At 42.0% G+C, this 23,189-nt stretch overlaps 2 protein-coding genes across 5 annotated transcripts in view; one reads left to right on the forward strand and one right to left on the reverse strand.

Annotated features, from left to right (window-relative positions):
* abl1 (c-abl oncogene 1, non-receptor tyrosine kinase) overlaps positions 1-3,522 on the forward strand; it is a 33,875-nt gene extending 30,353 nt beyond the window's left edge. For all 4 annotated transcript variants that reach the window (XM_030435940.1, XM_030435941.1, XM_030435942.1 and 1 more), the window contains one exon: positions 119-3,522. In XM_030435940.1, the coding sequence (XP_030291800.1) occupies positions 119-1,800 (1,682 nt within the window). In that variant the 3' untranslated portion in view covers positions 1,801-3,522. The remainder of the gene's footprint in view (positions 1-118) is intronic.
* Positions 3,523-3,943: 421 nt separating this feature from the next.
* On the reverse strand, positions 3,944-18,282 carry rab14l (RAB14, member RAS oncogene family, like). Its single transcript, XM_030435816.1, has 8 exons — positions 18,074-18,282; positions 12,680-12,738; positions 11,369-11,422; positions 10,404-10,581; positions 9,504-9,570; positions 8,249-8,336; positions 6,594-6,624; positions 3,944-6,483 (listed from the first exon to the last, which is right to left on the reverse strand). Exons 2-8 carry the CDS (start codon positions 12,729-12,731, stop codon positions 6,306-6,308), a joined length of 648 nt encoding a protein of 215 aa, XP_030291676.1. The 5' UTR covers positions 12,732-12,738; positions 18,074-18,282; the 3' UTR covers positions 3,944-6,305.
* Positions 18,283-23,189: the final 4,907 nt, after the last annotated feature.

The raw sequence follows: 23,189 nt of genomic DNA on the forward strand, positions 1-23,189 counted from the left end.
AAACGCAGCTTACTTTTTTTGAACATCTTTTGAAGTAATTTGTAATTGTAGTTTGACAATTACAGAAAGTTTTCTTCATCACTGATTATTTTCTTAATTCTTTTTGGCTCTTCCTCAGACCCAGTGGACCCAGAGGCAGCTGTGTCGTCGCCCATGCTCCCCAGGAAAGAGCGCCCCCTCCTGGACAGTAACCTGAACGAGGATGACCGCTTGCTACCCAAAGACAAGGACAAGACACGTGGCAGTGGCTTTCTCAGTCTCATCAAGAAAAAGAAAAAGAATGCACCGGCTCCTCCCAAACGCAGCTCCTCTTTCAGGGAGATGGATGTCCACCATGACAGGAGGGGCGTGACTCCAGATCCTCGGGACAGTGACGGCTTCAACAATGGTGCATCTTTGGCCATTAATGATGTCACACATGGCCTTGATAATGCAAAGTTCCTGAGTACTAACAACAATGGGGCAGGGGGGATCACCAATGGAGCTCCTACCTACCCAGGACCTTTGTTTCCCAGGAAGAAGGGAGGTCCGGCAGTGCCTGGTCCTGGAGGAAAAGCAGCCACAACACCGCCCAGTGAGGAGGAGTCCATGTCTAACTCAAAGCGTTTCCTCTGGTCCTCTAGCATGCCCTCCAGCTCAGATGGCACTGAATGGAAGTCTGTGACACTGCCAAGAGACGTCGGCCAGCGCCACTTTGACTCAGGCACCTTTGGGGGAAAGCCAGCTCTGCCTCGCAAGAGAACCAGCGAGCAAAAAGGGGAAAACGCCCCACGAATGGGCACCCTTACTCCCCCACCACGTCTGAACACCTCATCAGATGTTTCCTCTGCCTTCTTAGGCAAAGACACTGATCCCAGTCCTGGGTCCAGTCCCCAGGCATTAACACCTAAGGTTGTCAGGAGACCAGGGATACCGGGGCTTGAGAACTCCAAGACCAGCGCCCTCCACGCTGAGCTTCTCAAGCCCAACGTGTTCCCTGCTTTAGGGGCAGCTGGAGACGAGTGCCGGGCCCGCAGACAGAAGCACAATGTGGACTCTTCATCTGTCAGGGAACGAGGAAAGTTACAGAAACCCAAGCCAGCCCCACCTCCACCACCCACCAATGCCAAAAAGATTTCCCGCAGCCCTACTCAAGAACTCCCCTCCCTCTCATCCTCCAACTCAGACAGCAAAGCTAAGGGCCTCCCTTCCGTCTCAGAGCCCCACCACTCAACCACTGCAAGTGACCAAGCCCGCTCACCCATCAGTGAGGGCTCCAAGAAGCTGCCCCTGGGCTCCACCTCCAAACCTCAACCGTTAAAGACCTCCACCTCCTCAACTTCAGTAACCACCTCTCTCTCCAGCCAGAGCCTAGGAGGCTTCTCCTCCTCCCTCTCCTCCCCCGGCGACCAGAGCTCGCCCACCGCTTTCATCCCCTTAGTGAACACACGCCGCTCCCTCCGCAAGACGGCACCCCGCCAAGCATCCGAGCGCACCCCGAACTCAGCCGTGACACGCGAGATGGTGCTGGAAGGCACGGAGCTGCTCCGCACCGCCATTTGCCGCAACTCTGAGCAGACGGGTAGCCACAGCGCCGTGCTGGAGGCCGGCAAGAACCTGTCCAAGTACTGCGTGAGCTACGTCGACTCCATACAGCAGATGAGGAACAAGTTTGCCTTCCGCGAGGCCATCAACAAGCTCGAGAGCAGCCTGCGCGAGCTGCAAATCTGCCCCACCGCCACAGGGGGCGCCAACGCACAGCAGGACTTCAGCAAGCTGCTGTCCTCTGTCAAAGAGATCAGTGACATTGTTCAGAGGTAGCGCCATAAAATCTTAAACTACCAAGATATAAAACTTTAATGAACTGTACCTTACACTAACCTTTATTCTGAGCATGACCTGTGGTTCATCCTGAGCTCATGTTGGCTCTGAGGAAAAAGAGCAGCAGCAGAGTTCAAACTACAGACACTCTGAAACACTTAAGCCTGTGGTTACTGAGGATGGAATCAAAGGAACCTCTCTGTTGACGTCTTCAGGCAGAGTTTGCAATATTTGAAAGCCTTAACCATGAATGAACAGTCTTGTGGCTTTAATGAGAGGCTCGGGGGCCAATTCTTTATCAACATGACTTTTCACCAATCATTTCTGAAATGATCATGTCTTACAATATTCTAGTTGTGTTTTACCCTTTATCGATGACACAAGTGAAAAAAAAAAAAAAAAAAGGCCTGTGATATTTGTTTCCATCACTGTTGGTGCCGATGACAATGAGCAAAAACAAAATGGCTAACCTCATCTTGTTCTAGGATGCCTTCTAACACTTAAATGACTGATTTCTCCTATTCAGTGTTCACCTGTAAGCATTAGGGAGCGTCTGGAATGGCCGTGTTTGTGACCCAACACCTCTGTCCAACACGTCCCATTTTTCCGATACTTTGCAGCGTGTCATCAGTGATTGGTTGTGTGCTGACTGAGTGATGAAAATGTGTCGGTGTTTGTTCCGTATGAATGCTTTGTTTTTCGCAGTATTTGCAACCATGTGCCATAAGATAATAATGGGAGCAAGCAAACGAGGCAGAATGAGCCTCTGGCCTTCACCTTCTTGCTTCACTGCACACTTGGGTAACAAATAGTGCCTTAAACACTATTAGCAGAGCTGTTGCAGAAATGGCTGTGTTGATTTGTTTATTGGATTTACAATGTTTGATTGCCATACCAAAAAAACCTTAGTCTCCAGTCTAAACTGGAGAGGGACCAGGGTGAACGATTCGCAACTCAGTGGATCGGACTGTCGTTAATGTTGTCCTTTGACTGGACCTTTTTATTATTTTTTATTTTTTTTAAAATACAAGTTTGATTTTTCTACATGCCAGTCACAAAAGCCATCCGTAGCAGCTCAGCCTTGCAGCAGCAGCAGCATGCTGTTTTATCTGTAAAGAGGGATCACAGAAAGAATTGGTCTTGATGGAGGGTTTATGTCACGTGGTCTAAATGCTGTTTCAGAGGCCTTTCCACCCCAGCAGATAAAAAAAAAAAAAGAATATATCCTGGGGGAAACACTGGACTGAAATGTTTATGGATTTGTCACTTGCTGTCTTACAAAATAATGTATAAGTGAGAAGCTGACCATTATGGACTAAAAAAAACAAAGCAAAACATGAAATTCAACTCTAATATCATACGTTCCTTTATGCTCATCTGCAGCTCTTGGACATTTTCAGTATTTGTGCTGTAGTTGTCTCACCCCACGTGCCCCGTCTGACTGCGATGCCTGAGGACACAAGTCAACTGCAAGCTGCCTTGACTTCAACATGGTACTGTCAATGTTGGCTCTTTGTTTATTTTTTTATTTTAATTATTCCTCCCCATTACCAACCATACCACTACTCTTTTTGTGTCAAAGCCTCCTCACCAATTTTGTAGACAAACTTTGCTTTTCCTTTGTAAATATGTTTTCCTTTTTCCTATTTGTTTTTCTCTCTCTAGCCTTGGTGCAATTTTTGTTGCAATAAAATACAAAGCATTTGTGCTACTTGAAATACATTACTCAGTCTTGTGTTTTATTTCAACCAGCGTAACAAACCATGCCACACTCTCCCTTATGGTAGCCACGAAAAACTGAGAAAGGTCCTCTGAACCTGGTGGGTTGGGTACTGGGATACTGTAGAATTTTCTCGAAAAAAAAAAAAAATCCGAAAAATTAAAACATTTGAGCATTTTCCAAAGTGCCTCGCTCCGTTAATAGAGAGCAACAGTAGCTAGCGTTACTTGAGAAACAGAGTCTTCTAATTGAAACGACCGGCTTTGAACACAACACAGAAGTTCCGTGGAGTCCCTTTTAATTGTTGTAAACTAATCAATCATTGTGGTCCCACTAATATTCCACCATGTCAAGTGTGCATGTCAATCTTAGACTAACTACACCCATATCTTTGTAGATGAAAAAAAAACACACACACAAAGCAACAGGTTATGTATAATTTATTTTTTCTGTCTAGAGTATTTTGTCATTAAAATCAAAATGTCAACATTTTAAAATCATATACACTCAAGAACGCATTTAAATGTTAGCACAGCTCCTTAAAAATTTATACATATGTACTTTTTTTTTGTACTTGTGGACAGACAAAAGCAGGAAGTGGTTACTCAGGCTGCGAAGAGGTGGGACACAGGAAAAAGGAAGACCCAGCTCACCGACTTCCCACGATAACAAACCAATCCCCACTCCCCAAAAGTTTAAGACAGCGATGCAGGCCCCTCCCATGGGGTGGAAAAAGAAAAACAGAATATAAACATAAAAGTGCCCCATTCTCCACTCCATACAGAAATGAGAGGAATCAACAGACATAAATACTAAGTTTGCACATCATCTCAATCCACTTCCTCTCCCCTCAACCAATCGACAGGTTCAGTAGTGTGCGGACGGGGGTGGTTGGGGGGGTGTCTAGGTGTCTGTCCTTTACATACATTTATTAATAGAAACTATGTTACAGAATTTCCCAAGCATGAATTACAGGCAACCCACTAGCACGTCAACTGTACAGATCTTGGCAGAGCCGGCAAATACATTTTCTAAATCCCAAGTAGCGAGGTCATCACCAATAGTTAAGAAGCAATATATACAGCTGTCCAATCAGGGAATCACTCTATGGTACAGAAAAATTGTACTTTGGAGGAAAAACAAAAAAGCATAATTGGATTTTTGACAATTTCACTGCAGTGTTTTTTTTTTATTTTTTGGGGGGGGGGGGCATGCTGCTTGGTGTTGTATTATACAAGGCAGAGGAACGACCGCCCAAATGAACAACAGATCGGCTCTTCAGTGCAGCAATTGAGACAAAGGAGTGTTGACGGTTTGTTTATTACATCTTATTAGTCGAGATGTGGGCTTAAGACCATGCTGCTGATACATATGTGGAACCGCCACTTGTATGTTTGTTATTCTCCAGTAAAATGCGATAATTATTTCTAAAAAGGAGTTGATTCATTGAATTGGGTGGCGAGTCCAACAGCAGTGTGGAGAGCAAGTGCAGCAAAACGATAAAGATTAAAGAGTAATAACATTAATCATAATAAGGCAACAAACAATGACAAAGAAAATGCTGGTAAAGACAGAATTTGTTGATATGACCTGGGTGGGAAAGTGTTTTGAAGGGGTCAGATGGGTGAGGAGAAGGAGAGCTGGTGTAAAGAAACTGATGTGAATGGATCTTCTATTAAAAAAAACAAACAGGAACGCCATGTTTTTTTTTCCCCCCCATTTTCTTCTTTTGTTTAAGTGTCATTTCAACTTAAGTCAAAAGAAACTCCCACCCAACTTCTTAACACACAGACACTCACTAATGCACACACACAGACAGACAAGCTGGAAAACACCCATTATTCCTTCGTGTGGTATCTCAGAGGAGAGACCGAAGAAATCATCCGCAAGGAATTTGTGGGTAATTCCTAGTTTCCTACACGTTTTCTCTCCTTAGAGCATCATAAACTCACTTTGTGCAGAAATAAAAGCCACAAGCAGGTTTGAATCCTGCTGAAAGAGCTCACTGGGCTACACATTCTTCCACACCACACTTAAGAGCCTCTAACTGTGTGGCTGCCTGATACGCTACTTTATCCTTCACAGAAATGAACCGCGAGCGAGATATCCCACCCGCCCGAGTAAATGCTGGATTGGTAAACCATGCAAGAGAGGCGTCGGGAGTTTGCGAAATGTAATTGAGATCTGATTCGTATGGATTGATCAGTGGTGGATGAAACTTAACTCGGTGTTTACATGTCATATATAGCTATAAAACCAAACATTAAAAAAAAACAGTCTCGGTTTATCTTTATCGTATGAACATTACGTCTATCTAAAGTGTCAGTAACCCGTGTGATGTGTGTGGCGTCTACGATTCTATGATGGAGGGGGGACTACGCTGAATGGTGTATGAAGAGTGGAGGGGAGCGAAAGAGGAGAGTTATGGGACGACAACACACTGACAGATTAGAGAGGGTGAGTGTGGCGGCAACTAAGGGAGGCAGACGGGCAGAGAGGAGGAGGAGGAAGAGGAGAAGGAGGTGGGGAGGAGAGATGTAGTCCACACAGCCAAGCTCAGTCTGGCCCAAGTCGATATGCGCCCCCGTTCCTTTCCTCCGCAGCCTTGCTCTCATGCAGCTCCTGGTGCGATGAGGGAGGAGGGTGGATGGACATGCGGAGGTGAAGGAATGGATGGAGGAGAGGGGGTGGTGGTTAAGGGAGGGCGGGCAGGACAGACGGAGAGAGAGAGAGAGATAGACAGAGAGATCGAGGAAGGGAAGATGAAGGGGGGTTTGCTTGGTCATTAGCAGCCACAGCCTTCCCTCTGGGGCTGTGGTTCACTGGTTAGCCGGCCACCCTGAGGGGCAGAGGGCTTGTGCTGGACCCCCGACTCGGCGGCGTTCAGGTCCAGGCTGCCATCTTGGATGTTCTGGTAGATCTTCTTAGCAGCTTCCAGGAAGGCGTCCTCGACATTTTCACCTCTGAACATAGAGCAAAAACACAAGCATGAGAAAGAAGGCAACAGAGAGTTTCAGAATGTAAGCAAAGGGATACTTTGAGTTCGACAGTCACCGACATGTACATGACTTACGTTTTTGCACTGGCTTCCAGAAACAACAGACCTGTTAAACATATAACAGACACAGTGACAGAGTCAGTAAACATGCTCATATGCCTCAAATACCAAGTTTTCTTTTAATTAAAACCTCAGCTCACTTAATCTTTCCTCAAATCCCCCTCTCCTAGTTTCTGTTTCAGCAATACAAATATAAAAGGATCTTAATCGTTATGTTTGTCTCTTGAAACAGACCATCAGGGCTTCTTTTATAAACACTGAGCAAGAACACAGTATGAATCTCATTTTTATTCTAAATATTTGGACATTTTTTGTAAGATGATTTGCAGAAAAGAGTTTTAATGTCCTGTCATGACTTAAAGTGAAACTCTCGCCAAAAAGCGTAGGAGCTGGATCTCGGGCGCGTCGCCGTCATAGCAGACAAAGAGTGTCAATCCCCGAGCGCGACATAACAGGCAGGAGAGTAATCCTCCTACTTGTTAGGTTGCACTCGGGGATTGACACTTTTTCTCTGCCATGATGGCGGGGCGCCGGAGATCCAGCTCCTACGGTGAGTAGTTCAAAAACTTTCTTTTTAGTAAACTCTACGTACACAAACAATGTTCTCAATGCTTGTGTTCATGTGTAGAGAACCTGGTGATACTGCGACCAAAGTTTCATGTTGTTGAGCGTTCTTAGTGTTTTAAAAATAGCGATTTTGATGCTAGCATGCCAGTGCCCCATGCACTCCATTGAAAATTAGCTTGCCCGAAAACGAAACTACGATAAATCTTAAAAGTGCCTCTTTTGTCGTAATTATGCATTTACACGAAGGTTTGACTCATATTCAATTACAAATAAAGCCTTGGTTGCTTTTTGGCGAGAGTTTCACTTTAATACTTTAAAAGGTCTCATTATGCTCATTTTCAGGTTCATACTTTTATTTTAGGGTTTCTACTAGAAAATGTTTACAGGCTTTATTGTTCAAAGAACACACTGTTTTTCTCATACTGTCCAACACCTCTATTCACCCTCCCCGCTGAACGCTGCATTACACAAGTCTATAGCTCAGGCTATAAAAAAACTTTGTCACCACCAACAAGCTTTCTACTACACTATGCATATTTTACTACTTGATCTGTCTTCAAGTTGTAAAGTTAGAGTTAGAATAGTTTGCACCTGAAAAGACGGGCAACTTAGTAGATGATTCTTTGTTTTCAGCTCAAATCAGCTCGACTTCTGTAGTCTCATTTAGCCACTTGTGAGCAACTGTATTTTTAAAAAAAATTTTTTAAATCATCTGTGGGGTATTTACTGAGGTATTTTATGGAGAACCAAAAGTGAAAATATCTTAAGCTTGTGTTAACCACAGATTTGCTTTCAGGCATGTAAGCAAAAACCGGTGACTGTATAGTTGTAACATCACAACCTTACAATCCTGAAGGCACAGTTTCTGAATATGGGCTATGTGCATTTCCCCATGGATTGAGTGTTTTTATATTTTGACAGTGTTTATACTGCACATAGACTTGCTTTATAATCAAGGACAGGAAATCTAATTTTGTAAAATATAGAGCCTCTAAAGTTAAAGGAAACAGTGTAACAGCACGATGAAATGTAAAGAGAAACACTTCCTCCAGCTAAAAACTCTCTTGCTGCCTCCAACATTTGGGGTTTTGTGTCTGGCTCACCGTTCTCCTCAGCAAACTGCTTTGCTTCCTCATACGTGACGTCCCTCTGGGCCTCCAGGTCTGCTTTGTTTCCTATAAGAATGATCACCTGAGGACACAGAGACAAAACAGGAAGAATGAGACAATACTCTTGACAGTATGGTCTCTCAGGGAGAAATTAGCTTTCTCCAAGCCTCTGCGAGCTAAGAAAGCCAACGGCAGTATAGGCAGACTGCTCCAAAAGCAGTTGTTACACTGTGGAGTTGTCTGTTAAGAGATCGATTGAGAGCTACACCTGAGCTCAGGGGCTCTAGCAACTGTAATGTAATTAGACTGGTAATGTTCCGATGTAATGTTATGAACTACTTTGTTTTAGCAGTGACAGACTTTCTTTCAGACTCTCTGCTTGAACTGCAGAAACCATTCCTGGATTTTTCACCTATTTTTTCTCTTAGTCATCTTCACTTTCAGCAACTAATGATCACTGGTGTTTCACCATGTCACAGCAGTGAGTTTTCTTTTTGGGGAAGAGTAGAGGGCTTTTTCCATGGCTTCAAAGAGAGTCACGGGCACATAAAAATTGCATCCGATGAAATCTTTTGTTTTTGTTAATTATTGACTTTCACTAGGAGAAGGAGAGAAAACACATTTTTAGAAGCTCTTGCTAAACTACAAAAAGTCTTGCATAACTCTTCATTCCGACAACAGAGGCAGTCAAATGATCAGATAATGTGTTCATTGTGTTTCCCCATCGCACACAACAGCAGCCAAATAAATGTCTCTTGGAGCAGGAACACATGTTGACACTTTCGGCAAAACAAAACACTTCAACACTGCCACCACATGGCCGACACAAGATACTTCAGTGGAAAACAGGCCAAAAGGCTTCTGCTGGGTTTTTTATTTTTTTATTTTTATTTTTTTATTTCTTTAATGTATAAAGGTGACATAAAAAATAAATAAATAAATCTCTATTGTTTATACATCAAGGATACATCTCTCACTTGATAGAAAAAACCTGGAGTTGACGTGGCATATTGAAGGAACACAGCACAGTGAATGAGTGCCGTGTGATTTGTAGCTAATCATATTTAACAAGAAATCCAATTTAAGAAACGTACAGGGCTCTGGGGAGAATGACGCAGAGGAAAACGGGGGAAATGAAGCAGCGGAAGTGACAACTACACAGTCAAAGAAAACTTACAGAGAGCAGACAGACACACACACAGAGTAATTACAGCACACAAAATAAAAGGATAATAATCTGTGTACTTACAGTATTGGGGTTGGTGAGGTTTCTGGCATCAGTCAGCCAGCTGCTGAGGTGGTTGTACGTGCTTCTCCTGCATGACATCAACAGAGGAGGAGAGGTTACTTTGATGACAGGCAAAGACTTCACATCATGTTATTTTTGAGGAAGGTCAAGCAAAGACTGCAGCCGCTACATCTTAATGATTATATAACAATGAGAGCAGTGCAATACGTGCAAACTCCTGTTGAGTCAAGCAACTTTTTGTCTGTAACCCTATTACCAATAAATGTACCAAACATTCTACCAAACTGGATTAAGGCACTTTGAAGTCTGTTCCAACTGTTTTTCAGCAAGCTACAGCAGACAGTAAACAACCTGAAGACACCCTGCGCACTCTGAACAAGACCGGACCATGTGCTTGTTTATGAAACTACATGGAATAAAACAAATATAGAAACCAGTTATTAAAGCCACAACATTCAATAAGAGGATATGGAACTACATTACTACACGCTGTACATAACAAGCTGATCTTTGTCCATTAGCCCAGCAGAAACTGGTTGACCACATCAACTGTGATGTAAACAATTCATATTAGTTTTCCAGTAAAGTGCTGTTTCCGGGGCCCTGGGGTGCCTAACTGGAGTTGGGTGTGGTGTGGACAGACATTCCACATGTTGAACGGTGTTTATTTGGCAGACCACTGATATCATCTAACAGTTTGGGCAAGAAGTTCGGACACAAGCTTGAAGACAAACTGCTCATGTTTGCTCAGGATGTGGTCTGTAAGGCTATGCACTTATGCCTCCCTTTAGCCTCCTCTTAGATACATGTTTTTATATACACTACTATACACTAAATGGTTATTATATGAAAGCTTGAGCGTAAAGTTTTGACTGCGAAGTGACTTCCGCAGTATCGTACCTGGTGATGTCGTAGACCATGAGCGCCCCTGCGGCTCCACGGTAGTAGGAGCGGGTGACGGCCCTGAAGCGCTCTTGTCCCGCTGTGTCCCAAATTTGCAGCTTGATCTTCTGGCCGCTCACCTCGATTATCCTCGTACCAAACTCTACACCAATAGTATGGGGGCAGTCCGCCATGACTGGGGAGAAGAAGGGACGACATTGTGAGCTCAATATGATTCTTTGTGTCAATTAGCTTTACCGTTGCCATTTTATATCCTCAATGTTTGTACATTTTTTGGGGGTGATGCTTCGTGGATTTTTGTGATCAGGTGTCCTTAACATTTTCTTACTAAGCTTTGAACTGTGTTGGTATGACACAGTGTAAAGGGGACTGTGTTCAAGTTTTTCATCCTTTAGTTTGAGGAAAAATACAACCCATACTTAATTTTACAATGATGATGTCGTGTATAGTCTGTGAACACCTGCGTAGTCTCACACTCACATTTGCATTATAAGGCAGCAGCAGGTGCATCAATGATCAATGACGGTCTTTAGTCATTAAACTCAGTTGTTTTAAATATCAACATCCAGATCGCTGCAAATTTCTTTAAAAAGCCGACAGTGAAAACCTTTTCTAAATCAACTCAGTGTGTGTATGCGTGTGTGTGCATGTGTGTGTCTGTGTGTGTGTGTGTATGTATGCAGGATGTGATGGTGGCAAGTGAATGAGGAACACAGCATCTGGCTTGTTAATAGTAGCACTAAACACAACAGAGCTGAATGGTAATGGGAGGCTGCAGCTGACTCACACACAGAAGAAGAGTCTCTCACTGTTGAGCTCACACTCGACTTCTATGCCACTGGCTTCCGCCGGCGTACACAGAAATCTAAAGCAATTTAAGCACTCCAGTTGAACCTGGCAACCTTACATACACCGAGGCGCAAGCAATAATGCAAAGGAGTCAAAATCAGGGCAGCACTTACATTTCTTTTCTGTGAACTGGTGAAGCAAACATGACTTCCCTACCCCCATGTCCCCTGTGGAGAGAGAGACAGAAAATAGAGAGAGACATGGAGAGAGACTCGGGTCAACCAAGGAAATGACACAAGAACAACCATTCGCTATTCAAGCCTGCAGTATTGCCCAAATGCATGATGTAGCAGCCCTTCTGGGACAGTCAGCGTCGACGATGCTTCAAATTTCATGCGGAGCGGTAAGAGTTGGGAGACAATTGGCGATACATGTCTATAACCATTTAAACACACACCAATTGTAAATTTGAAGCATTAGTGTTTTGATCCCGTTTGTGTAATCATCTGGGACTCCTGAGTCCTTTATTTGCAGCTCAACAAAATAAGAAAAAGCTGCAAGCGAACAAAATAACAGATGTATTCTGCTAGGGGCGGATTATATTAACAAAAAATCAGTTCTGACCGAATAAAAGTATGCCAGTATTTTGTGTAACTGTCAGGAATATGCTGAAAAACCTCAATTAGTCATTTGCATTCCATCTTATTTTACTATGCCTCAACAGACATAAGAGGCTTACAAAATGATATGCTCCGACAAGCAGGAACACCAGATCTTAAAAACATAACTTTTTAAATTTGAACCGTAACAGTTTTCTTCACCTTTAAAGTGAAGGAGTAAAAAAAAAAAACCCAAAACAAAACAAAAAAAACTATAAACCACTATCTCTCCAGAGTGACTCATCTACACATCTCCTTAAGATCAAGGCTGAGTGTTAGCTCTGAGGCAGGGTGTTTCAGGTTTCACAGAAGAGCAGGATAAATAGCCCGGAGCTGTGTGTGTGTGCGCATTTATGTCTGTCTCTCTGTAAATGTATGCACAAGCAGAAGCAGCAATATGTTCTCTTGGAGCACTCATGGTAAGGAACATGTCACAAATTAAGTACACATTTGCCCTGCATGCTACACTGTTGATTTATAAGAAGCACAAAGTGGTACAGCATTTTATTATGAATAAAGATGATATAATTAAGACATTATAAGCCACTGACACAAGACAATCTGAGTGGACTAAAAGTTCTCAATTTGATTTGTCAAATAGTTTGTCTAGTATTACTGTGTCTCAGCAGATGAAAGCAGTCAGGCAGAAACATGTCTTTAGATTTCGTGCTTCCGATCAAAGCCAATAACATTATAACAGATATGTTGAGACATGCTGACCCACTCAGTATATTGGGTAGCATGGAGCACGTAGGAAATAAATTCAGGCAGACCTTCCTCGACAACATGGCTCACCCGCAGCACGTATTTGCATTGCTCACTTACCAATAATGATGTATTTGAAAATGTAGGAGTAGTTGTACGGTGCGGTGGCCATCGTGGCTCTGAAAGGGAGAAAAGAAGGGAAAGGTTTTCCTCTCCATTAAAATGTTACAAATAAGAAAGAATGAACAAACACTTCACAGAGTTAACACATATATTGGATGCTGTAACGAAAAACATACTACACTGGAGAATCTGGGAGAAAAAATCTAACTTGAGCATGTCTCAGTGCAAATAAAAACAGTAAGTACTGTAAACAATTGGTGGTCATGTAACAGACAAAGCCGTAAGCCTATGAGAGCAATAGGACCATTGTTATGTGAGCCCAAGCAAGATCCTTCAACAATGCACACTGAAGTACTGCAGTAAAAACAGGACACATCCTTAGGAATGTAAATCAACATGTCAAATCATATACAGTTTGCCATTTGAGTAATTACCTAATTGTATTATTCAATTCTCAATTACTGGATTAGAAATATGGGGCTCATCAATATCAGCAAGTATGATCTCCACTGAAACCACAGATGGAATATCTGCCTGTTTCACATGATCATGAGATAATTTACTTCCTGTTAACCTCCAGTGACGCAACAGCTGAGAATGAACAGCCAATCAACGATGAAACTGAACACCGATACTTTTTTATTTTGTTGGTCAACTAGGAGATCGTATCACTGCACTTCCCACACACTCCATATTTCTGCTTACATAAATGAATGCAGGAAAAAAAGCAGCCATAGCCGTGTATTTATAACAATTTGGTGACTAATGACAAACTGCTTGACATTAAGTCTATGAAATACAAAAAGCATCCTCACCACTTATGTCAACCTGGTCTCCTACAAAGTTATCATACTCCGCAGCACATAAAGATCCTAGAATCCTTTTTACCAATTTACAACTAACTTCTAATCAGAAACTGTTACCAGTTTTACTTAAGGACATTTTATAAAAGTTACCCCTGAATAACGTATTATATTACTACCACAAACAAAACAAATCTTATCTCTTTATGGAGTCAAAAATCAAGGTTGAATTTTGACACACTTTTGTAATTGAACAGTATCACCTGATAAAAAACAAATCTACTGATTTTATACTATAACGTACATTTAAACAAAGTAAAACATATCTACCCAACAGTCTCAGATTTAACACTGAAAAGTTTCCCTCTCTCCACCTGCACAGATGCTCTGACACATTGTTTTAGCTATCAGTAAAGCTCAAGTTAGCATCCTTCACATTAAAGTATTTAAAAAAATACTTTTAAGCTGAACAACCTTTTACATGCTGCACCAATGTTTGTTTGGCTTGGAGGGAAATTAAATCATGTATGTTGCCTTGTGTGGACAGTTCCCCTGCACCTTGGTTATTAGCGTATTCGTAACAAAAAACAGCTCTGCAGATTACAAAAACAGACAATAATCTCAGAAGCCACTGAGGTAAGAAGATTGACTCGAATCACCTGCGATATTATGACAATATAGTCTTAGTCCATCCTAAATTGCATGGCAGTCAGTTTCTTTGATTTTCTCCTCTTGGCCAAATTATTTTCAGTGTAAATAACAAGTTTATCCAGTAATAATTGTAAATAATAAATGGACTTGCATTTCTATAGCGCTTTTCATCTTACTGACAGCTCAAAGCTGGGCGACCCACTCTACCTCGAGCCGCAGCCGCCCCAATGCGACATGTATTCAAAAAAATCTACTGGATATATCTAATATACTGGATATAGTGCATGTGCCTGCTCTACCCACAGCTCAGAGGAAGTAGATACAATAAACTAAGGTAGGCATCTAGACAAGTGAGGAGATTATTCAATTTCCATACTTAGCGGTGAAGCTCCTCCGTGGTCTTTCAGCCAGTATTTCTGCAAGAGCAACAACCCCTTCTGTCTAAAGAATCTGTTTCTTTTCATAATGATAGAGTGCAGCAATGACACTAGTCACAGTCTGTCTACAAGTAAACACCGTGGCACTTACATGTACACAAGAACACCTCCAGCATCATAGGCTCAGAACGATGCTAAAAATAGCCCTGACACCTATCTGATACCTAGCGATGCTTCATTGTTCACACTTCACTCACAGCTCACAGACAAAGCGTGGAGGGAAAAGCCGTCAGTTTTCAACACTACTACTCAATAATAATAATAAAAAACATCACACAGGCTGAACAGTTCTGTTCATAAATAAATGATTGGGTCATGTATGACATAAATAAGCTGCTTCAGAAAGCAGGCATTTTCTCATGAACAATTTTACCATTAAATTCAATTTGCAATGCCTTCTTCTCACAACGAGGATATTTTGTTGCTGTGCTGAAAAAAAAAAAAAAGCTGCTTTATAATTCTCTATCAAGGTGCTGCTATACAGTGCAACTGCTGTAGCGATATACATAATTCCATCTTAACAATCAGGAGCCTAATCAGTCAGGGGCCTGATGGTTTTTATGTCCCCGGCAAAGATAGTCTGCCTTAAACCCAGTGCTTTTCTCTGATTTGCAGCCCAGTGATAACTGCGCTGCAGCTGAGGCAATTCCTGGAAACTGAAATCACTGTGCCACATATCAGCCTAGTGCTGGTGTTATGCTCATGCATATTTCTGCATCTGCAATTCAGTGACTATGTTTGACTTGCCATATTAATGCTGACACAACCAGAGGAAATGTGGATGGGGTGTGATACGAGAGTCTAAAGAGAAAAGCAATGGAAATAGAGCATGTGATAAAAAAAGGAACTTTAGACAGACAGATAAAAGGAGTAGACTTTCAGTGGCATGAGAAAATCAAGTAAATGGGTAAAACATATAAGACTGAAGATAATTATTTGTTAAATTGGAAATGAGAAGGGTCTGTAAGGCTACTTAGCTCAGGTCAATTGAGGTCACGGTTTCCCCCTAAACCTTTGCTTTATTAAAAATGGCGTCAGGTCAGGTATGCTCATGATGGCACACACTGACAAGTATACTGAATCTGAAACAATTTGAGAAAAGCCCTAAATGTCTGATGTCTGACAACATCACAACAGAAGAGTTGAGACAAAACATAACGAAAATAAATATTACTGGATAGTAAAATCAGATAACTAAGACTACTCAAAGTACATTTCAAAATGTGTAATAACAGGAAGAAAATATTACCTTTTAATTACAGCCGAGCTGCTTAGTGTTACGATCTGAAACTATGTAAACAACTTGCGGGGATACCAGAGCAGGCTGTGACTGTGTTTTTGTTGTTGGCCCCAGAAAAGACTTGGCTCACACTCACAAACCCTGCAACCTGACCTGACATTTGGTGATTACTCAGGCCAACACCAACTAGCTAACTGAAGCGAAAAGCAGTCTGTATGAACGTCTCGTGTGATAATCACACACTATCTGGGTATTTGGCCTATCACTACTTTGTTTAAATGTTGATATCACAAAATCAAACACAGTTCACTTGCTATCGAGGGTTTGTTTACACTGCAATGTTACTTATGCTGATACCATTTCCCAATTGTCTAATATATCTGAAATCTGAAATAAATGATGATGTTGCACTGAGCAGGTCTGAAAGGGAACCAGAGACTATCAACAAAACAAATCACAAAATTACACCACCACTATCCTATAAAATCTAGAGTAACATTTGAGGGCCTTTTCCAGGCTGCCTCCTGTCACATGACCCTCATGTGGAATCTCTACCCCCGGTGTGACGGTTTTCATTACCCTGGAAGGTAAGCTACGAGGGGTAATCCCCAAACCTGAGGAAAAACAAAATGTGATTCCGTTAGATACCCAACCCCCCTTTGTCGTTTCTTCTTTCGCTTATTACATTGAAATAAACCCCCTGAGTATCCATCAAGGAGACTGCGAGTCAGGACCATGTGACCAGACTGCAGCCTCAGCACTTCTCTGTTGCTCTTAAACACCCTGAATCTTTCTCCAGAGAAATACTGTCACTGCCTTTTCTCCTTTCCAACAGCCACTTCCCATAGAGGAAGGGATGCACCACTTATGGATGACTCAAATCGCTGGCCTGTCAGGAAATCATGACAGACATATAGCATATGGTGCCTCCATGATGTTCAGGCCCACTATTCAAATCATGTGACTCCTTTCAAGCACTAAAAACAATACAATGAGATCATCACAGGCGTTTACAGGGGAGACAGACACACCATCACACTTCATACAAATCCAAATCTTACTTCACTGATATTATATGATTAACGTACATCAGTACACATAAACAACAAGTAATGCTGTTATTCAAGTTTTTAGAGCAAGGCTGCCGGCACAAGAAACAGAAATGATGCAGCGTTTTATTCCTGATAAAGATCGATCTATCCAAATGTGAACCATTTGAAGGCATGGATGGACTACTTTATCACCTCACCTTATCGCTTCCGTTTTTATTAAACAAATCTGTTGTTTAGAGGAGTTAAGATGAAGAGGAGGCTAAACAAGTGACTAGGAAATCATCGGACATAACGATGCACTACAGATCATCATGGTCTCAGTTTTACACATACAATCGGAGAGAAAAAAAACATGATCCGTAGACACAAATCCAAACAAAAACCACTTCGATTTTAACTCTTTAATAAGGCACTGTAACATCATGCCTGCTCCCCGACAACTGCACCTTAGCTTAGCTCAACAACAGGCAAGTATCAGCGTCGGTTGGGTTAAATCTCTGCTGGTAGTCAGCGCACAAAACACAGCCAACGTTTCCAGGCGGAAGAGTACGTAAAATCTGACATTTACTTGCTTTCAGCCCACAAGATCGTGTCTGATAACAACCACGGCCCAAGATTAGCTGTTTTGACAGCTAAGTTAGCGTTAGCTACTTACTACCTACTGACATCCATAGATGTTTCTCAACAACAAATCGCATAAATCACAACATGTGAGTCGATTGCCCCTATCAGCACACACACAATTGCATCTCATTACTATGACTAGGTTAGAAAACTAACATGGCTTCTGCATAATTTCACGGAACCCACCACAGACCAAAATAACGGCTGCTAGCGATAGCTTTTCAGATGCTAGTTTTCCAGCTAGCTGCAGTGGTTGGATTATGGTAACGTTAGATGCGTAGCTGGGTTAGCTTGTCAACACATATTTAGCCATCGGCGAGCAAGTCAATTCTTGCCTACAATAGTGTTGTCTAACAGCTTAACCGGCCATATTTCCTAATCTTGAAAGCGAACGACAAACACCAACCCAACATTAGCCATCTGTTAGCTAGCGTCATTAGCTTTGCCCCTAGCTACCTGGCTAACACAGGCTAGCTTAACTGTTCCAACTGTTTCATAAATTAAATATCAGTGGCTCTGTGTTTATTAGGCATCATGTAAGTATGTCAGAGTGTGTTCCAGTGTTCCTTCGTCCATGTCCTTACCAGAAATTAAGTCTTTTGAGCTTTGTTTTCTTGAGCTGTTCAGAAAAAGGAATGCAGGTTATCCTGGCTCAAGTATGATCTGTCTATCCAAGATGGCTGCTCACGGCACAGGGTTTCCTCCGCTGTATACAATGGGCTTCTGGGACAAAGAGCATCATATGCGGCGATTTGCGGTGCGTGCACCAATAGTGTGCACTGTTTCGTCAGGGCAGCCTCACCTGCACAGGTGCGTTCATGTGCCGTATTGGTATATCACTTAATACCGATTAAAATGCCGCGTTAGATTACGTAAACACCACATAAGTGTAACCATGAGATACAAGATTGTGTGTTGTGGGCTGTGATCACACTTGGGTTCAGATAGTGGCCTTTTTGAAGAAGACCTATCAGACTGATTTAAAGATGTCAGGTGAAAAGCCTCATAGATCAATGTAACCACTTTTTATGACCTAAAAGTAATTTATTATTTATTTGGATCTCCATTAGCAGTTTGCTCTGGCAAGAACTGCCTTTCATGAGATCCCTATTGAAGAAAATTTAAAAAATGAGAGTACTCGTCCCGTCTACGTCATTATTTTATTTTAAAGCTCTTTTGGGATTTTATTTTAGTACTTAATTGTTTTTTTAATACTGTATACAGTATTTTTTTTTATTGTTCCTAAATTTCCCCTTGCATTTTGATTGTAGTTGTATTTGAATGTACCTGCTGCTACGATAACCTAATCACCCTTTGGGGATAAAGTTATCCCCAAAATTAAAGTTCTCTATCTATCTATCTATCTATCTATCTATCTATCTGTCTATCTATCTATCTATCTATCTATCTATCTATCTATCTAAAACTGCACAATTCAGAATAGGTTGACGAGCAGAAAGTAAACATAAAAGTCTGAGTTCATTGGCCTATTTTGCCACGACTTCATTTCCCTCCCCTTTTCTTTCCTTTTTCCTTCAAGGCACACAAACTGACATTGTCATTTGAAGCCAGGCTCAGATCTGTTAATGTCTCAACCAAAAAAAAAAAAAAAAGAATGACTCCATCAATACTATTCTGTGGCACTTTTACTCAGATTGTATGTGCTGCTATGGGCTTACACACAGCTTGTTCGGTATAAGACAGCTGTATGATATATAAAGCTAAACTAGCAAAAGCCCACTTTGAAATGTCTGTAGGAAAATGGCGAAAATAACGTAAATTTCTACTGGTGAATATTAGCTCACCTTATTTTACCATGAAATATTTCCCCATTGTGGTTGTTATTTATTTATTCATGTATTAATTTATTTTTTCTCTGTGTAAGCTTTTCAAATGTACGTAAACAACTCTATCAAAATCAGCTAGCCAACTCATTTCAACTCCTTCTCATGTATCGGTGTGTCTCGCTGTAACCAAAAAAAAAAAAAGAGTTCAAAGCAATTTTCTTTTGAAAAATATGAAACATTTTAATACAGTAATTCACAACATAACATGCTTTTCACTGTACAATATTTCTTACAGTCCTACATAAATCCTCATGCAGTGTGCTCTCCCCAAGCTTAGCCTGGACAAGTGGACAGCAATCTAAAAAAATATCCTCAATATTGCAAAGTAAATGGAGACCTGTGACCTTAAAATAACATACTGCACACAAAGATTTGATCTTGAGAAAGTTGATGAAGGAACAGAAGCCTGACAGAGTAAATGGGTTGATGTATAACAGCATAAGTAGATGTAAGCCTTTATAAAACCAAAGTCAGTGTGTATCTGCATGGCAAGACTTTTTAAAGTGACATTATGACTCTAACAAAGATCTTTTCTTTTCGTGGCAACAAATGTCCCATAGTGTCCCATAAACTGCACTTCAAGCTACATTTGAGTAAGTGGATGTGAACAATAAATTCACTGATGACCCCACGATCGAACAGATTCACAGGGTTATTTTGCCATTGGTCTGACTATATGACAAAAGCTACGGATTTCGAGGTTGCTCACCAGTAACACCGTACTGAGTAAAACTCTCATTCGGTAATCAGTCCTAAACGTGAGCAGCTAAGAGAGGAAATGAGAGTGACTAATACAAAAATGTTTCTCCCATAGTCCACTGGTGTCACCATCCTCTCCAGATTGACTCCACATCACAACCACATCCTCAGCAGCAGGAGGCTGAACAGTGCACTGATGTAGTGGAGTGTGCCTGGGTGCCATGAGGAGGCGCTGTTACATAGGTCTGAGTCACAGCAGTGGATGCGCACCCCTGGCAGCTCTTGCTGCTGGCAGTGTCTGGATGTGGCACAACCGCTGGTCAGGACGATACCCAGGGCAGCTGGAGGGACAGAAACAGGTTCGACAGTCAGTCAGGGGAGAGTGACAGGCAGGCGTTTGGCTCAGCAAGAAAAAAAAAGCAGAAGTAAGCACCAAATACTGCAAGTGTGTGATGAGGTGGACGTGTGGAGATCTTAAAGGCACACTCTGCAAGGGGGAATGTCTTCACAGCTGAGGAAACACGCCTCTGACAAATAGTACATTTTGTGCTGCTGGGAGAAGCATCACCACAGAATTCAGTTTATTACAGAGTTTATATTTAAAACCTGTATTATCCTTATTTAAGTAGGGGAATACTGAAAAAAATAAACCTTAAACTAAATCCACACTTAAGTGTCAGCTGCAAATCCACTGGATATTCTTTTGATAAATGAGTAGGGAGCAAATTGAGCTGTGTTCTTCTTAAGCATTCCTTGGATAGACTCAACGATCATAATAACAACTCGGAGGCATCTCTTTAAACTCTTATAATGTCATTTAATGTCACAGCCTGCTCATGTAAAGTCTCAGAAGTGTTTCAGCATCACCTCCTTGTGAGGGAGTCACACTGGAGATTCGGTCACTTCTAGTTGTCACACTGCCATGAAGAAAACCGATGGACCTATTACTGGCCTCAAATAATCACTCTGACGGTGAAATACACTTTATATAACATTTAGATGGTTTAAGTCTGCACAGCTTAAGTTCCAGCCCTTATTCAGCTTCTCCACTCCGTTTTTTAATTAAAATAATTTCTATAATAAGATTTTAAACACCTTTTAAAACACCTTCTTGCACTCAATTAGCACCTGACAACATCTTTTGCAGTCATAATCCTGAAAGATCAGGTCTTTTTTCTGCATTGGAGCTCAGAGCTGATTGTTGTTTTTTTTAAAAAAAAATGAAGCTGTAAATGAAGAGGTGGGGGGGTTTTCTCGGTGGGTTCAACGCGGATTCTTTAGTTAAATTCTCAGTCGAGCTTATCTAGACAGTTTCTGCCAGGTTGGAGACAGCTGAGATGTGAGAGGAGAGTATAGGGCATCGGAGCGGCAAAGGCGACTAGAAATCTAGGACTTATATAGAACTTCACCAGCATCTGTTAGATTTGAGTTTGGCAGGGCCACGTGAAGATTAACAGGCTGACTGGCCACCGATTACTACCAAGACACTGCTTCAAGATTGTTGACAAAGTGCCTGTCACACTGCCTCTGACGGGCTGCTGTCAGTCCCTGTCTGAGCTGTCTGTTTCTCTGAGCCGATGGGAAAAGGTGCCTCATCAGCCCTTTTATAACGCAAGTGTACCGAATTGGACATCAAGCACAGGAACAGCTGGATTGCCCACGCTTCCACGGGTATCAGCAGAACCACTCATCTGGCCATCACTACCCTGTCGTGGCCGTCCACATCCTCCATCTGACTTCGCATTAAACAATGAACGACTTGTAATTCACTCAGCAAAGCACACCAAAAGCAGGGTTACGTAACCAACCTCAGTGCGAGGAGCAATAGAATATTCACATCGTGGTCGAAGGAGATTAACACGAACGCATGATTAAAAGCGATATTCAGTGGCACGCCAGAGCGAGTTCATCACGACCTGATAATCATAAATATTCTTCAAATAAGTAGCTGCCATACGCGGACGCATTAGTCCACTGAGTTAGAAGGATGCAGAGAGGGAAGCAAAATTGTGAACGTGATTCCAGTTTATTAGTTATTAATTAAATGTCGCTGTTGTCTTGGGGGGTTTACTCACTGCTCTCTGTCTTGATGCAGAATCGGTGTTTGAAGCCTTTGTGTGAGTGGGCGCAGGTGATGACCTCTGGGTTGGAGCAGCCCACATCCACGTACCTCTGGCCCTGGATGATGTTGCAGCCATAGCACTGCAGCCCCTTGACTGTGGGACACACACACACACACACACACACACACACACACACAGCAGTACACGACAACTTACAAGGGTGCAATTTAAACATGATGTGTCAGCTTACATAAGAGTATATGAGGGTGTGTAAGCTACATTTGGGGCTATGGATGGAATGGCGCAGACAGAAAGTACCGGAGCATCATCCTGCCTGAGATTTATCAGCACAAAAGCTGTACCTGCCAATTTGCTACAGGCAGGACTTCCACACAGAACCCATATTGAACCCTCACAACACCACTGTGATTATGAATACAAAGATTTTTAGATTGGATTTTCACACATTAAGAGATTTGCCTTCTTGTGTGATACATATTTATTCTACATCCACCAAAGAGATGCACACCTAGATCAAGGACACAGGGCATTTAGAAATATGGAGTAGAACAACATAAAGACTACAATACAAGATTAAGCACAGCAGGTGACCGTGACCCTAAAATCAAAACTCTCTCTGTAGTCTAGTCCCCCTTAAAGTATTTAAATACAAAGGAGGCTTGGCCTGGGGTGTATTTTCAGTACAACAAATGCTACTGAATGATTTAGAAATACTAAAGGCAGGAGTGTGTCTATATGATCCTCTCACTCCTCTATGACTATGCATTGCTACTTGTCACTGTATTGATTGACACTACTCTAAAGAGGATAGTATCTGACTGAGCAATTATTGTAATATTTAGTAGAAAATAAAATAGACCCAAGACCAAACGGACAGAGGAGCAGTTATGAGAGGAAAAGGCACAATTCCAGATCCATCTGCTCCTCCAGCACCACGGACGGTGCTATGGATTTATCCATACACAGCACGGCGCTAATACGTCAGAGTCATGGTCGGCGCCATAGATTCTAACCAGCACAAACCTCAGTCAGATAAAGGATCAATATGAAAAAAATTAGTCCATCTCCTC

Source organism: Sparus aurata, chromosome 12, assembly GCF_900880675.1.
Source record: "Sparus aurata chromosome 12, fSpaAur1.1, whole genome shotgun sequence".
In the NCBI taxonomy this organism is placed as follows: domain Eukaryota; kingdom Metazoa; phylum Chordata; class Actinopteri; order Spariformes; family Sparidae; genus Sparus; species Sparus aurata.